General features: G+C 35.8%; 1 protein-coding gene across 1 annotated transcript in view; it reads left to right on the plus strand.

The window, feature by feature from the left end:
* The first annotated feature begins 407 nt into the window (after window positions 1-407).
* runx3 (RUNX family transcription factor 3) overlaps window positions 408-16,542 on the plus strand; it is a 126,237-nt gene continuing 110,102 nt past the window's right edge. The window contains exons 1-2 of the mRNA XM_051919028.1: window positions 408-1,503; window positions 1,741-1,861. Coding sequence (XP_051774988.1) covers window positions 1,807-1,861 — 55 coding nt within the window. The 5' untranslated portion in view covers window positions 408-1,503; window positions 1,741-1,806. The remainder of the gene's footprint in view (window positions 1,504-1,740; window positions 1,862-16,542) is intronic.

Genomic DNA, 16,542 nt, shown 5'->3' on the forward strand with positions numbered 1-16,542 from the left:
CTTAGAAGGGTCGCACAACTAATACATCTATATACTCATATATTTAATTATAATCACTCATATAAATAAAACTAAGAATTCTCCAATTTACTTAATCTAGCTTAGGGTCACAATAGGCCAGAGCCTATCGTGGAAATGTTAGGTTCAATTTAGGACAAAATACCAACCCATGACAGGGCTGTAGATGTACCAGGAGGAAAAACCACAGAATGTGGAAACTCCACATGGACTATGACCAGGCGCAGAGTTTGAACCATAGATGGTCGATCCATCTTGTTCATGAAAGTAAGATAGTCAGCCACTCTTTCATAGGCTACACTGACACTCACACACTCAAGGTCAGTTTACAGTGACCAATAAACCTAACCTACATACAATCAGAATTTACCTTAAGAAAGTTCCTGTGAACACAAGTAGAACTGGCAAGTGCTGCACATTCATTGACATAGCTAGGAATTGAACCTGTCCATGGACCAGGATGGCATTGCCATTAACAACAGCATACCCATATATACATCTTGGGGAATCAAACTGATAATGGGAACTTCCATAATTTACACCACATCATCACTGAAAATAGAGCAACATTTCATTCCTTGTGAGTACTGCTTTTCTCCCACAATCTGAGCTGCTAAGGCACGACTTTTTACCACAAAGTTCCCGCACCCTGTACCGTCTCAAAGAGTTTCAGTTCAAACTAAAGCCCACTTAAGCCCTGGGAATCCTATTTAATGGGACCGTAGGCAGTTTCTCTGTTAAAGTCCTGACAATGCAGTGATTCTTTGAGCCAGAAAGAAGTATGCCCGCCTCAGGTGCCTTGGGTTAGGGAAGCCATTTTTTTTTTCCCTTTAATGCCTTTGAGGGCCGCCCATGTTCACATATGGAAACAGCTTAACGATTAAAAACTGCAAGGGCTGGCACTCTGAACATTTATAAGGCAAAGATTATGATACTATCAAGTGGTAAGTGAGGGTGGGGAGTTGGTTTGCAAGATGAAACCACTATTGCTAACAAACACAGATGCACTTTGAATCACATCAACCAAACAAGAGGCGCCGGTAGACATGGGAGGACTTTTGCTCTGGCTGGAAATTTGTTGTGCACATGTAGAATAACCTTTTTTTTTTTTGCAACTCATTTTATGGTTAGTGTTCAAGTTCTTCATTTTAACTTTTTTTTTTTTCTTTTTTTTTTGCTGTGACTTAAGTAAAGCCTGTCGACTCAACTCTCCCCCCCCAAACCAATCATAACGGGAGCCACAGAAATAGAGGAGGCCTAGTGACATCACGTTTCACGTGACACTGCCTTCTCCACTCACAGAGTGACTAACTGAAGTCCTTTCAGCTGTACTGCAAAGTTTGAGTTAACACTTTAGTCAGGCCTCACACACAACCACAGAACCACAAGCGTGGTGCAACCTACATTTTAGATGAGCACCTGAACCTCAACGTACAATTTTTTTTTTATCAAGTTGCCACCCGGCAAGCATTCCAGCCAGCTTGGGTAAGTCCAGATTTTGCCTGTTGTCTTGGATAGAGAGTTTTGCAAATGCTTTGACTGAGGCTACTTTCTTTTCTGCCTTTAATTTTGAGAACTTTTTTTAATATAATTCTGATACTCCAAACATATGCTGCTCTTGCTTGTGGCGGAGCATTCCTGTGGCAGTACAAACCCAAATTCTTGGTTACAAACAGGCACTTAGTTTCCTCTGGGATTTTTCTGTCTCTTTTTCTGTTTCAGTGTAACATTCTTCACGAGTGGCGCAAACCACAAACAACTGAAGCATCTCCTTGCTCCAACAAAGCCATGGCTTCCAATAGCATATTCGACAACTTTACTAACTATTCAAGCTTCCTGCGCGGTGAGTGCAAAAATTCTTTTTCTGTATGTTGCACTGATGGTGCTTTTGCTGTTGTTGTATTTTTTCCTGTCATCTCCTTCATTTGAGGCAGGAAACTTTGGTCTCGGAGAACTCTCTGCGCTCCTAATGTGACAAAGGCAGACTAATCCAAAGTGTGTTCCTTGCCCTTGAGAAGCTTAGTGAGCATTTGGAGGGCTCTTGATGTAGATGTTGTTCCCCATGTTTGTAGGCTTCCTGAAACGCACTAGAAACCGGTAGGAGAGAAGTTGTTGCTAACAACTGTGCCTGTGTAGCAACAGGTCCAGAGGCCAGCTGGGCTGGACACCCTTTGACGTGTGAGCAGGCGACAAGATTTCAGAGCAGGCGCGGTAGGTCACGTCTGCTGGAGGTGCTGAATATTTGTTTCTCCAATCATCAGCCGACAATGTCTTTCTGCTCCAACTCATCCTGATCTTCTCAGGAATTAAAGGGAATATTTGGTAGAGCAAGGAGGACAGATAGTATTTGGTAATCTCCAGATAACAGGAAAATGAAGAAGGGACAGTTTTCTTTTTCTTTTTTAAACAGAGAGATAACAGCTTTAAAGGACCCTTCAGTGAAGCTCAGGCACACAGATCTGAAAGATTAGTTTTTAAAAGAAGTGCTCCTTGAGCTGGGTGATAGTCATATAGTAGGAGCCTTGACTGGAGACCAGTTACATTACTTTGATGTGAGATCTCCTGTGTGTTTAATCCTTCCATGGGGCCTTACAAAGAACACCGGTTGGAGTAGGCATTCAAGTCACTGGAATCAAGCAAGGTCTGACTGGGTGATCACAATAAGTTAGCAGTTATTAATTTGTGCAAAATAAATGTGTATGTTTATAGCTCTTTTTGGGTTATAGCACATTGATGAACTTAGTGGGAGAATCTGTTGAAGTGTTCGTCTTTTGGGTCTTTTTTATGAAATGCATTCTAATGACTTTTTACCAATATTTTTGTGCTAGCCAGTTCTAAGGTGGTTTCTGTGTATACATTTTAGTGCTGCTTTAAATTTTCATTGCTTTCAGACAGGAGAAATGGGGTGGTAAATTGTCATACTTATTACAGCTGCTAAAGAAACAAACTTCTCTCTCTGGATTCCCTTGGCTGAGGGATGCTGAACGCTCAGGGTGCTCTCTTCATGTGTGCTGTGCTGCTATAGTGCCTTGTCCTTTAAAGTACTAAAGCAAAAAGTGGGCCATAGGAAATACTGTTTTCTGCAACTTTAATACAAACACTTTCTTCTGTGATCAAGGAACATAAATGAAAACAAGGATATCTTCAAGCCTTCCATGTCCTCGTCTTTAAATAAACACTATATTTTAACAAAAACAGCAGTACTTTGTTTATGCAAAGATTTTATGTAAAGAAACCATCAGTTCTTACTGCATATTTATCTATAATAACATAGTGATTACATATTTACAAATGGTATACATGGATAACATAAACTGAATTTGAAAGGGAAATGTATAGGAAATCTCTTAATCTTATATAGTGCCGTTCATATCTATCTATCTATCTATCTATCTATCTATCTATCTATCTATCTATCTATCTATCTATCTATCTATCTATCTATCTATCTATAAAAAGTCATACAAATGGAATTGATTAAAATTGTAATACTTTTTCTTTCTTTCTTTCTTTCTTTCTTTCTTTCTTTCTTTCTTTCTTTCTTTCTTTCTTTCTTTCTTTCTTTCTTTCAAAAAATATGTATTATTTAGTTCATTCAAAAACGTATAAAACATTCTTTTTGTTTAAAGTTGAAACAGTTTGATTATTCAGTACTGAAAAGATAAAAGTTATTAGAAATACAATAATGAAGCTCCCTTTAAGGAGCTATTTTGAGGAAACAGCGGTAAAGGTGGAAAAGTACGATAACTAAAAGTAACTTCTTTTCTAAACCTATAAAACATGGACCCCCACATAGAAGTGGGAAAAGATGAAGATTAAGACGAACAAAGAGATTCAATACGCCTTTCAACGTTCTTTAAAGTAATTTACCATTCTGAGAATTCCTGATGAATGTGGCACACATAAATAAGAACCTCCAAAATCTGAGGTAGAGACATCTTTGTCAAATAAACGATTGAAACACAAGTAGGGAATCTATCCTTTATTTGATTAACTTTACAGATTTTCCATATTTAATTTGACTTTTAAGTTCCTCTTAGAGATAATATAATTGTTCTGTGAAATCTCACCAAATATAAATCTATGAGAAGTTATACTGGGCACTATGCCCCCATGTATATTTTCTGTACTTTCCAAGGCACTCTGGCGTTCTTAGTGTAACAATAAATGAATAGAATTGAATCCAAAACATGAATGTACATAAAACATAATGAAAATGATAAATACATCTGTGGCTATCAAATCCTAAATTGTAAACTTCATAAATAGATTTTTGTATTCTAATGCACTTCTTGATGATATTTTGCTCAATATATACTCAGCTTCTCTTTTTTCTTTAAATACTCATAAAATAACAGATACGCAATCCAAAGAAATAAAGTAATATAATTCCACTCACGGCTTCTTAAAGTTTACATCTCTAAACCCCCTAAAAACAGTAAGAAATACATCATTAGCTAAAAAAATACATACCAAATGATAAAAGGAAACCCATGCAACTTTGTCATCTCCATTTTAGAGTCAAAGCCACCCACAGTAACAAACACACCACAATTCAGATCTCATGGTTGTTTGTTTTTCCAAAGCCTGGAACTCTTCTTTTTTACATAAAACCATACAGCCTTTAATGGTGCCCTGGACAGACTAGGGTCGCCCAAGGCTTCTAAGTGTTATTTAGGCCCATTCAGATTGAGGCGCCATGATGTGATTAACTGATGCATGTTACAACTCCTCAGCCCATGAAATACAAAAGTGGACTTTCACTTTTGAGATACTGACGCATTTAAACCCCCAAACCTTTACTCACAACAGTTATGGTTTCTTTCTTTTCTTTGTGTTTTGTAAAGGTTAGTAATAATTAACCAAGTAAGACTTTTCCAAATGTTTAAAGGGTTACATTATTACCTATGGAAAGAAGAACCCGTTTGTAATTATTAGTTGTTTTAAGGATTTATGATTTTTTAAAACTTTTTTGTGATAAGTCAAATACACTTATCTATACAATATGTATATATTTTGTATATGTAGTGTGGGCAAAAAAACTCAGCCTTTTTGCATTGTCTTAAATATGCACACACAAACGCATACATAACACATATTGTATATATATATAAGTGTGCATGAATATATATAGTACATACATACTATATCTGCATATATATGTATGGTAAATTAGTATTGTAAGGGTATACTGTTGAAAGAGTGTGCTCATAAGATACTTAAAGTGTTAATTTAGCAATGCTGATTTTAATATATATGTATATATATACAGTATATATATATATATATATATATATATATATATATATATATATATATATATATATATATATATATATATATATATATATATACACATAAGGCAAGGCAAAGTGGTCAGATTATTTTTTTGAACAGACCAAGTTCCCGTTTCACAAGAAATTGCAGACAGTTTCAGTTAGTAACGAACCCAAATTGGGATGTCACACTGGTTAAAAAAAAAAAAAAAAGATGACAGTGTATCTTTTTACTTACGCTCGGCTCAGTTTCTTTAGCTAATGAAGCTGCCTCCACCACCATCTCACAGATGTTCAGATTTCTATTTCAGCCGACCGTACTTTTTTTTTCCGTTGTTTGTTTGTTTTAACCTAATGCTTGACTGTAGCAATAAACAAAGTGTTTGCAACATTTTAGTTAGCAACATGTATTTTTTGGCCTTTTTCACTTTTAATATTCAGCTCTTAAAATAATGGTTGATCTATTGGCTGATATGCTTGTGCATATCTATTTCAATCTTCAAAGGGCAACACAAAGAAGAAGGAAATTTCACCAATGCATTTAGTATCAGTCATAAAATGCAATCACTACATGCCATTTCCCCAAGGTGTAAAAACGACTTATACGAATGTGGTTAGACAGGTCTTTTATTATGCTCTCTTATCGATTTTTAAACATGCTATGTGGTCGTGTCTTACACTTGGACTTAAACCAAGGTGTCAACCCTGCATGCTGTTTAATGGTAAAGAAAATTAGTTTTTGCCTCATTTTGTGTTGTGTGCCCGCATTGGATGAAAAGGTGAAGAAGCTCATTTCATTTGAAGTCTGGACCATTAAAAAAAAAGAACTTCAAAGGGTAACTTAATATACAAAATTGTATTTAGCTTTATTGGGCTGCAATTTACAAAAACTTTAATGCTATAATTACAGCAAATGGGAGAATGTTTAGTCTAAATCTAATGGAAACGGTCTCTGCAGGAAGAGCCCATCCAAGTTCAGATGGGAAGATCTGGTTGGAAACTGTGATCTACAATGACACACAATAAATGAAAATAAATTTGGTAAATTTTATAGTCACCACTCCAAATTCCAATTAGTAATTCTTTCTTCAGTTTTATATGCCATCACTGTTACCATCATGAAAAACAGCTGCGGTAACTACAAAGAAGACTAGAAACAGGCTCACTGTGATTTCACTCCATTATACAAAAAAAAATGCTAACTACACTTGATAAATTGTAGTGCTTTATAATAACCTTAACATTCATAACATATTCACACTTAGCAATTATGAAGCATTTGTATTAGATACAGATTAGCTAATAAAAAAATATGACAACTAAATGCGTGATTTCCCTGTGTACTATTACCTTTCACCAAAAACTAACTTAGCTGTTTACCTCATACAGTGGATAGATAGATAGATAGATAGATAGATAGATAGATAGATAGATAGATAGATAGATAGATAGATAGATAGATAGATAGATAGATAGATAGATAGATAGATAGATAGATAGATAGATAGATAGATAGATAGATAGATAGATAGATAGATAGATAGATAGATAGATAGATAGATAGATAGAAATTTTCTAAATTAGGCAAGAGTAGTGGAATAGACCTAATTGGTAATGATAGCGTATCCCTATGAAGGACATAAACAGTCACCAAACATTGACTACAGCACATCACCCACAGTTCCCATCAAACTATTTCTATTAAATGCAGTCTGACTTGCTCATCCAGAACCTGTTATTACTAATTACCAGTAGTACTGGTAGTCCCGGATTCAAGGATTCTCTTGCATGTCTTTCTTCCTAGTTAGGGTTGCAAGGGACTGGGGTCTATCTACATAGTGAGCCTGGAATTAGGGCATTGATCCATTGTAGGACACACTCATGCACAATAACTAAACTTTAATAACCTGTATGTCAGACTATTTGGAGGAACACTCATACAGACATGAGAAGAACATGCTAACTCCACACAAATGGTGAGCAGGCTCAGGATTCAAACTCAGCATCCCGGAGCAGTGTGGCAGTAGCACTAATCCCTCATGAATATCTTCTACATACACACTATTTATGTGTATATACATTTAAAAAATTAAAATAGAATTTATTATACATGTAAGTAGAGAAGGGAAGGGAACAGATGAGCAAAGTGTATATTATATGTACTTTTAAAGACTTATTTTTCTCTTAATCTTCTTCTAAAGAATCACTGCACTAAAACATTGGCCAAAATGTATATTAAAAATAATATACCATATTTTAAAAATACACCTTTCTCAGATAAATATTGTATGCATTGTTTTATACATTTTATTTTGTAAACATCTTGTAAATATGAAGTCTTTACTAGAAGTGAACCTTTTGTATAGTGTGTCAGTAATAAGATTTGTAAACTGCACTACCTCATGGTCTTTTCGACCACATGCAGGAATATAAAATAACTTGAATCAATGAACTGCAGATGCAGAAAAAGTTTTATATACCTTAATTATTAAAAAGTTGACTTCTGTATCACGTAAGTACATATTCAAAGCACAGAACATAGCGTAGCTTGTATTTCTAAAATAATTTGCATATTATTAAGAAAGTTCCTCAGACTGTAAATAGGTAATCCACGATTGTACTAAAGGCACACGTTCAGGTGTCAAAGACACTGAACATGTCACCGAATCAGTGCAGGGAACACAAAACTTCTCTTTACCTCACATCAAAATATTCTGGAGCAGACATTACTGTGAATTACACTAAAATGTGTTAAATTGGTTTGCTTCAACAAATAGCCCTAAGAGGTGAAAAGAAAGAACAAATTAAAAGTAAAAAGGCAATAAAAAAAGAAAACCTTCCTTGAAAGGCAATTTTTCATAGTAAAACACCCAAGTCATTTGTCAACTGTAGCTGTGTGGTTAGGGTGGAGAGTTTCAGAGAATTAATGACAGGTGGGTTTCACGTCAGACAGCTGCACTTAGGACTAATCTTTTGAAAAACACAACAGAACGCAGATTATTACTGAAATGCTTTAATTTTGAAACATGGAATATGAACAGACAAAGGATAAGATGATACAAAACTAGAGTGCTAAAATAGCTTTATAACCCCAGCTTTCTTGTTTGCTTATGCAGAAATATACAATAAACTTTTACATAAGTAAAAACCACCCTTTTGGAGTAAAAAGAAAGAATGACTTGAAGGAACAGCTATCTATCTATCTATCTATCTATCTATCTATCTATCTATCTATCTATCTATCTATCTATCTATCTATCTATCTATCTATCTATCTATCTATCTATCTATCATACAGTGTATTTCAATGATTAGCGATCTACTGTATGTATATGTCTGTTTGTCTCTCCCTATGTTTATTTTTGCTAAATTATATTAGCATTAAAATCAGACAGCCCCAGTAGTCTGTAAATAGCAGACTATAAAACAACAAAAAACCAGAAGGCTACGTGAGTAGCTCCATTAGTAGATTATGCTACATTCTGTTTAAACCTTTGAGGGAATTTCTTTCAATTTTTTTCTGTGCTCATTGTAATTCTGCAGCAATTTGTTGTAAAAATAAAATTTGATATGCATATATTAACTGTTATTTAGCAGAAAATAATATTAATAATATGTGAATCGTGCTATATAAATGTGGGGACACTCTTCCTTAGTCTGTTTTTTACTATAAACTTAAAAAATAGCACAAGCATGATATTTATGAATTTCAGGGTTCTCTTGTTGTACAAATGTGATCCTTATTTATTTGTTGAATACAATAAGAAATAAATTCATCATTTTGTCCTAGAAAATATCTGACTGAATGCAGCTTTCCATAATGCTTAATTTAGCGCAGTTGGGTAAAATGGTTTGAAACATATACAACCAGTTAAGCTTAAAGTTTGATTTTTATGCTCTAACATAAATGATTTCTACAAACTGAGAGTGACAGTTAAACTGAAACATTTGAGGTTGTAAATAATTGACAAGAAGTTAAAATGTGGTATATATGTATAGAATTCTGTACATACTTATAAAGAACTATTTATATAAGAGAAAAATATGGGAGAGGCCTCACAAATATTTACAGTGCCTATTTTAATGCAGAACAAACATGTTATTAAATTCATAATAGGTCAGAACTTGTTGCGTGAAAGCCTTAGTGCACTACTTGCGTAATAGCACAATGTCCCCCTTTCATCGATCACCAACATCTCCATGACTGTTGCTCGGACTCGTCTTTCCGTATGCAATCAGTCTCATTTATTATTGTCAGTCAAGTCGGGGCTCAGCTGCCAATTCACATCACTTTGCACATTCTCCATTTCCCAGTAGCACTGCAAAATGAATTTACATTGTATGAATGTCAAGTGGGCCCTTACCTTTTCCTATTAAGTTCTGAATCATGGGACACTATTGTAGTTTTTGATTTCAGCTAACATCCTCTGTGCATTCTTTGCTGTGTAAAAATTCATTATATTCTGTTTGTACTGTAAATTTGTATCACCTTTACTAAAACAATGTCATTTTGTAAGATAACCTAGTACAATATATTGGTAAATGGTTAAAGAGACCATCTGCACATTATTGCAGTGATTTTCTCCTACCTTGAATGAAAAGAAAAACATAAAAAGGCTCTTCAAGGAAAAGGCTGTTGGGAGGTATTTAACTGAGTTTTTGCTCTATAATGTCGAAAGTCAATTACAGTGCTGCAACAGCAACAGATTTCAGTCAACTAAGGCCATAATTGTCATTGTAATGCTGATCAGTTAATTACATAAGCTGAGGCTAAAAGAAAGCAGTAAATTCTAATGAATATACAGTATTGAACAAAAAGATCAAGAAGCTGCACTCCTCAAAATTTCAAGATGGTATGGGAAACCAAGAGAACTCAAGAGCTTCAGGGACACACAAGAAATACAAACGTTAGATCCTGATTCCATCCTACCCCTTCAGAGCCTATTGGATTTGTAAGATGATATCTATTTATTTATAACAATATTTTGACTCGTCTCAGGGAGAAGCAAACTTTTACTGAGCTTTGCCACAGCTCTGTTCAGTTATTCTTCAAATATAAGTTAACGTTAACATGGGGTGCATGGATCATGTTTTTAGAAATTTTTAAATTTCTTTCAAATAAAACAGTGCTGTTTATCATCTGTAATATGTTACATTGTATATGTTATATAATATCAATATCAAATCAGTTTAAAATATTCACACAATACAGATATTCTTAAAGCACACTTGAATTGTGTAGATTTAAGCTTATGAAAGGGCTTATGATAACTGTTTTGCAATTAAACACAACTGTAAAAGAGTAGGCAACCGAATGACTTAAAAATTGCACGTTTTACCCAGAATGTGTTTTCGGTTACTTTAATTTTCAATTTATGTTAGGCGTTACATGAAATCCCACAAGGTTTGATGCTTTCACAATGCAAAATATAAAGATTCATGCTGGTGGCCGCGGAAAACTTCAAGTTACTTAAGCAAATTTCACTCTCTGGACAGGGAGCATCCCAACATTCGACATACATCACACAAACGTTACACTACAAGAGTAATAACTAGCATGCTGTGGCAACTGTGGGCCCTACGTGGAATATTATATAGAAAGAAAGAAAGAAAGAAAGAAAGAAAGAAAGAAAGAAAGAAAGAAAGAAAGAAAGAAAGAAAGAAAGAAAGAAAGAAAGAAAGAAAGAAAGAAAGACTCTTCTTACATTAAGTGAAACTATTAACCCCACTTTTTTGCTTAAGTGCAGAAGCCATTTTTTTGCTATTTTAAGAAACTCTTTCCTTGCTTTCAAAATATATTTGTATATATTAAATATATATTTTTTTTAAATATTTTTAAGATTAGAAAAAAAACAATTTAAATTGATTTCTTAAAGTATGAGTGAAAAGAATATTATAATTGCTTAATTTAAAAATGCTGGATTTTTGGTTTTGCAGTCAGACCATTGTATTGTGTGTTTGTCGATGTGTTGACCAGGCTGTTTAAAATATGGTATTTTTTTAAAGATTTAACAAACAACTATGAAAAAAATAAACCTTTCTCTTGAGTGTTGGTTTTGTTGAGGGACAATAATCTAAAGTGAAACAAAAGCAAGGTGATTAAAAATAAACCTTACATTACTCATGTGATCAGTGCTAGCAACACCCTTGTTTTCAGATTTCTACAGAGGCATCAAGATTATCACAAAGAAAAACAGGCTTAGCCAGTTTTGAAAGCAGATTCATGCTTCATTTCCTTTACAGTGTCTATGCAGCTTGGCTGTTCAAACAAATTCATGCCAAGAGTTGAACCCACATCAGTCCTCCCATTAATTTTATATAACCTGGATATCCAGTTCAGGCTTCCAGGTTACCAGTAGCAATGGCTACAACATTGTCTTTTGCAAGGCATACTCAGGCACACACCGACTCCAACAACCACACAACATGCAGATATTTGGGATGTGGGAGGAAATGTGACCCATTCATTCTTTTTAAAGCAAGTTAAATTAGTGGCAGGCTGTGGTTTTCTGTAATGTTACAGAAATGCTAGATCCTGATAAATGTAAATTGTGCCTATCAGATGGATCATAGGGGTGCATGTGCTTTTTTTATTTCTTATGACATTTATTCAAGATGACATAGGACTGAAATAAACTCAACTGGTACCTTCCAACCACTTTTTATTGTTATGGTCTAACTTGAAACAGCCAGCGCCACAAGGGAATTTTTGAAGAAAGGATCAGGAAATGAACGATAATTTTTGTTTTTCTTGGGCACAGAAAGATCAAACAAACAGGCAAAGGGTCAAAACCAGGTAAAGCTAATAACCAGTGAACAAGTGAACAAAGCCCTGGGAAGTGTCACAAGTTGAAATTTCAAAGCAGGCATGAAAACCAAATGAAATGATGGAGAGCCCTAACCAATGAAAATATTATTCATGCACAGAGGTTTTAATAGTATAGCATCCAAAAACTAGGCTAAAACACACACTGCATCGCTGGCTTAAATAGTGTGATTACGTAATCAATGAAAATATGAACAATAGGCAAAAATGGCATAACAATTAGATGAAATGACTGAAGAAAAACTAATATATACTGTATGTGTCAAAGAACGGGGTGAGGAAGGGGGCCTTTGGTGGTCAAATGCATACAAAATTGTGTAGAACTGGGGTGTGTCCTTGGAGGTGAGACCACGGTGTGGAGCTATGTGCAGCCCACTTGAAGTCCTATGTTCAGTACAAACCAGGAGGGATGGCACGTCTTGGTTAATTTAAATGTTTGAATAGCTCAGTAAAGAGGCCCCCCATAGACAGAACTTAGAGGATGTGGACACTGTAGGTTATTTCTTTTCAACTGTTCTTTTCTGTATAATGCTTATAATGTTTCGATTTATTGCATTTGGAATGTAAATGAGAAGCCTGTTAACATCAATGCTGTTGTACGTAATAATTTAAAATTGTTCCAGGATTCCGTGTATATTGCTTTTGATCTAAGCCGTCCAAAACTGTATAACGGTACAAGATTACAAATCAGAGTGTTGCATTCAAATCAGATTGAAGCTATCATATTTAATGGGATGAGCTACAGAGTGAAATTCTATTTATACCCAAAAATTACCATTATTCCTACTAATTACCTCTTTGAATTCAAAAGAATACAGTTTCCTTTTTTTTTGCAATGATCATCAACAAAAGACATATCACTAAGAAAAGAATGCATTGATCTAAAGCAGGAATGTTTTATTCATGATTAATTGAATGTAGCATGTTCAGGATTAAGCAGCTCTGGTAAACTAATAACATAAAACACAAAAACAGCAAATATCATACACAGAAAAGTCCTCAGCTAGTTAGTTAATATTCCTGATACATTTGGTAAACCAGCAGCACTATAACTGAGGCCCATGGTCTTAAGAAATTTACCAGGTGAAATCAGGTAACACTGCTAGTGTATATAAAAAATATATGTATACACAAAAATTATATGTGAATTTTAAACAGGGGTAAAAAATATTAATAATCACGACAGTCATGGAATTTCCCTTTGGCCCTGTACTGTACCAGAATGTTGTTAATTTAAAGTATGTAGCTGTCACATGTAACAATGGAGATGCCTAAAGCCAGAATGCTTGAGCGATACAAGTATGGAGATGATCGAAGGTACAAAGTCATTTATTGTACTTGAACTACATGGTGTGGCCGGTGAGACTGTGTAGAATGAAAGCTAAACCTGAATTAACTGTCAAATGTCAAATTCGGACTTAGATGAGTAAGAGTTGCTAAGCTCATTTTTGTTATGTATACAGCTTTCATAACTGCCAGCTTGGAGTTACTGTACTATGGCTAGCTCTGTTACCTCACATGCTGAAGACCATTCATAGTCAGGTCCCTGTCTGTGTGGAGTCTACCGTTTCTCCCATAGGTTATACCAATTTTATTTTGCTTTTAACAAAAAGCTCCAATATTGTTCTATATCTTAAATTTTTACATGTTCATGACAATTCTGAAATTAGTTTCTATGAGGTGTGTCCATAATTGTGCACCATTCACTCTTCCTCCTTTCCTCACTCCCACTTCTCCGGCAATAAAAAAATGACAAAAGTCTATGTTTTTGTTTAATTTCTTATAATTTATGTAAAAGTGATCAAAATTAGTAAGTGTAATGTCAGGGCTTGGATGAGCCCTTACATTGAATGGTTGTTCATGGAATTGCACTAGAACAACAACTTTGAGAGTGGAATTTGGAAGGGGAAGACTCAAATAGCTGTACATTTTTGCTCCCCGACAACATACAAACATAAATAATATTGTCAAAGAGAGGGATCTGGTTGAAATTGGTGGGAATAACCCCATTGAGATGCACACACTGTATATAGTTTCAACTTCAGGAAAGAAAAGATGATGTTAGCAGTTGATTAAATTGGATTCTTTCCCTCATTTCTCTCTCGATGGTATTATAAGGCAACTAAAACACTCCTGGGATTTAAACTCTTCAGCACTTTGGATCTCCACTAATCCATCCATGTGGTATACTCACTCCAATACAGAGGAGCATCCCAGCAGCGCTGAGCACATAGCAGGAACCGACCCTGACTGGGATATCTATATCCTGTTTTTTCTCATTAGGGTTATGGAGAATCAGAATGTATCCCAGTATTGACACACATAAGGCAGGAATCTGCCCAGACATACAGGATAAATATGTGACAACGCCACCATACAGAGTGCAAACTGGAAAGAGAATATCTGGAGTTATATGGCGATTTAAAAAAATATGTCAACTTAGATCCATGAAACAAAACGGGAGTTTTTTTTGGAATAACGTTTCCAGCATGTCAAATGTAGCAGATGACCAGAACTGATACCCTATAATTTAAAGTGACTGCAGCTGAATGAACCATTCTGAACTCACTAGCAAATCACCTTCCATACCAGCTCTTCAACTAATGGAGTATATGTCCACATATTCATAGTGCCTGTTTTAAAGGAGGTCCCTACAACATTCAGACATGATCAGAATTTGAGTTGCAGCAAGAAGCACGCTAGTTTATGAACAAGATTCGGAAGTTACAAGTTCACTTTAAGAACATGAGGAGCTGACTCTTGTATGGTTTTGAATCTCTGAGCTGCTACACTCATCTAATTGCTGCCAGGCTTTTGCTTGTCTGCAGGCCAGATCGTTTAGCTCTTCTGGTTGCCAAAAGCGGGTCTGTGAATGCACTCAAACACTCACAAGGCCTTGCGGCTTCGATGCTTTCTGCAAACCTGAATGTATCATAGAAAGGACTGCCAATGAGCAGCCTAAGATGTGGTTGTAGCTTGGGAGAGAGAAAAAAAAAATGAACACAGTAACAAAACTTGCAAATGCTAAGTCTGTGTGCTCACAGCCTCTTGAGCAGCAATCTCCTCCCTTGGGCCACAAACAGACCACCAGTCCCTGTGGAGCATCTTTTGAGGGATTTTTGGTTGGTAATGCACAGTTCCCTAATGTGGTAAAAAGAAGTGCTTGACCAATCACAAGGAACATAGCAGGGCCCAAAGGAGCAAGGCTCCTCACACTGCCCACCATGCAAAAATGTGGGCTACATGCTGAGTTTCGCCTTGGTTAAATCAGATGACTAGCAGTCTCCATATGAAATGTGACTTCGTGTGGATCTGTTGTTTAGCAATAAGCTGCAACTGTGTGCGTGAGGCTGAGAAGAAACAAAAGACACAAAGCCCACAAGCTGCTCTCCAGCCCTCTGTGAACAGAGGCTGGAGATCATACTGCTCGCAAACCTTCTCAAAGTTTCTTAACAAAAGAAGTCACAAGGCAGAAGATGGTAGATCTTCAGCTGGGGTAAACAGATAAAACGACAAAGAGGGAGATAGAGAGATTGACAACAGGAAGCAGAATGATTCATAGCAAACAGTGACAGATGCTGCCATCTGAGGCAGAGACTGTCAGTAATGCGCTTTAGTCAAATGAGAACACAAATCTCTCGAGCGTGCAGCCCAGTGCCACTTGTTTGTTCGTTTTTCACAGCCAGAAATATCCCAACAGTACGTAGCATTGCTGTTTTTACAAGTACACTTATTTTTGAGGTTGCTGTTAATTGATCACGTCTAGACTGGATTAAGATATGGTCTGGGTGCCTTCTAGTGTTTCAAAACATCCTCTTGAAAAACTTGGTGAGCATTTATGAAACAAATCTCACAGAGTGTCTTTTGTAAACTTTCAGGAGTTGGGGCCAAAAAAGTTTCTTCCCACTTCATGGCATGGAATGCAAGTTTGCTTTTCACTGACCAGTTCTCTTTTTCTCATGAGCACACACAGGCCAGAATAGATATATTCATAGTCATATTCATTTCCATATTCCCTGAGTAAGAGGCACTTTGTTTTTTGTTTTTTTGTCTAGACCAATGGACATAGACTGAGTTTCAAATCCACAGACAAGCAGCTGACTGTAACAGACAGACATCCCCTAAGTGGTTCACACAGCACATATTACAAAATCTTGTGATGACAGGCTACTTATCGTGTGAATTTTCTAACGTCTTCTGAAAAAACACACGTTCTGCTTATTCCGGCATCTCACATCCTAAGCAGTTTGATCACGAGGTGACTGGGAGAGCTTTGAGCAAGAGAAGCCACAAAGACTGGCAGGACTTGATTATCTCATAAGGTCATGTCCACATTAGTTTTAATTATGCAAACACACTAAATGTAACTCAGTCACTAATAATCACTCAACAAGATACCCAGAACATCTTCTATTAAAATGG

This window comes from Erpetoichthys calabaricus, chromosome 14 (genome assembly GCF_900747795.2).
Source record: "Erpetoichthys calabaricus chromosome 14, fErpCal1.3, whole genome shotgun sequence".
Taxonomy (NCBI): Eukaryota; Metazoa; Chordata; class Cladistia; order Polypteriformes; family Polypteridae; genus Erpetoichthys; species Erpetoichthys calabaricus.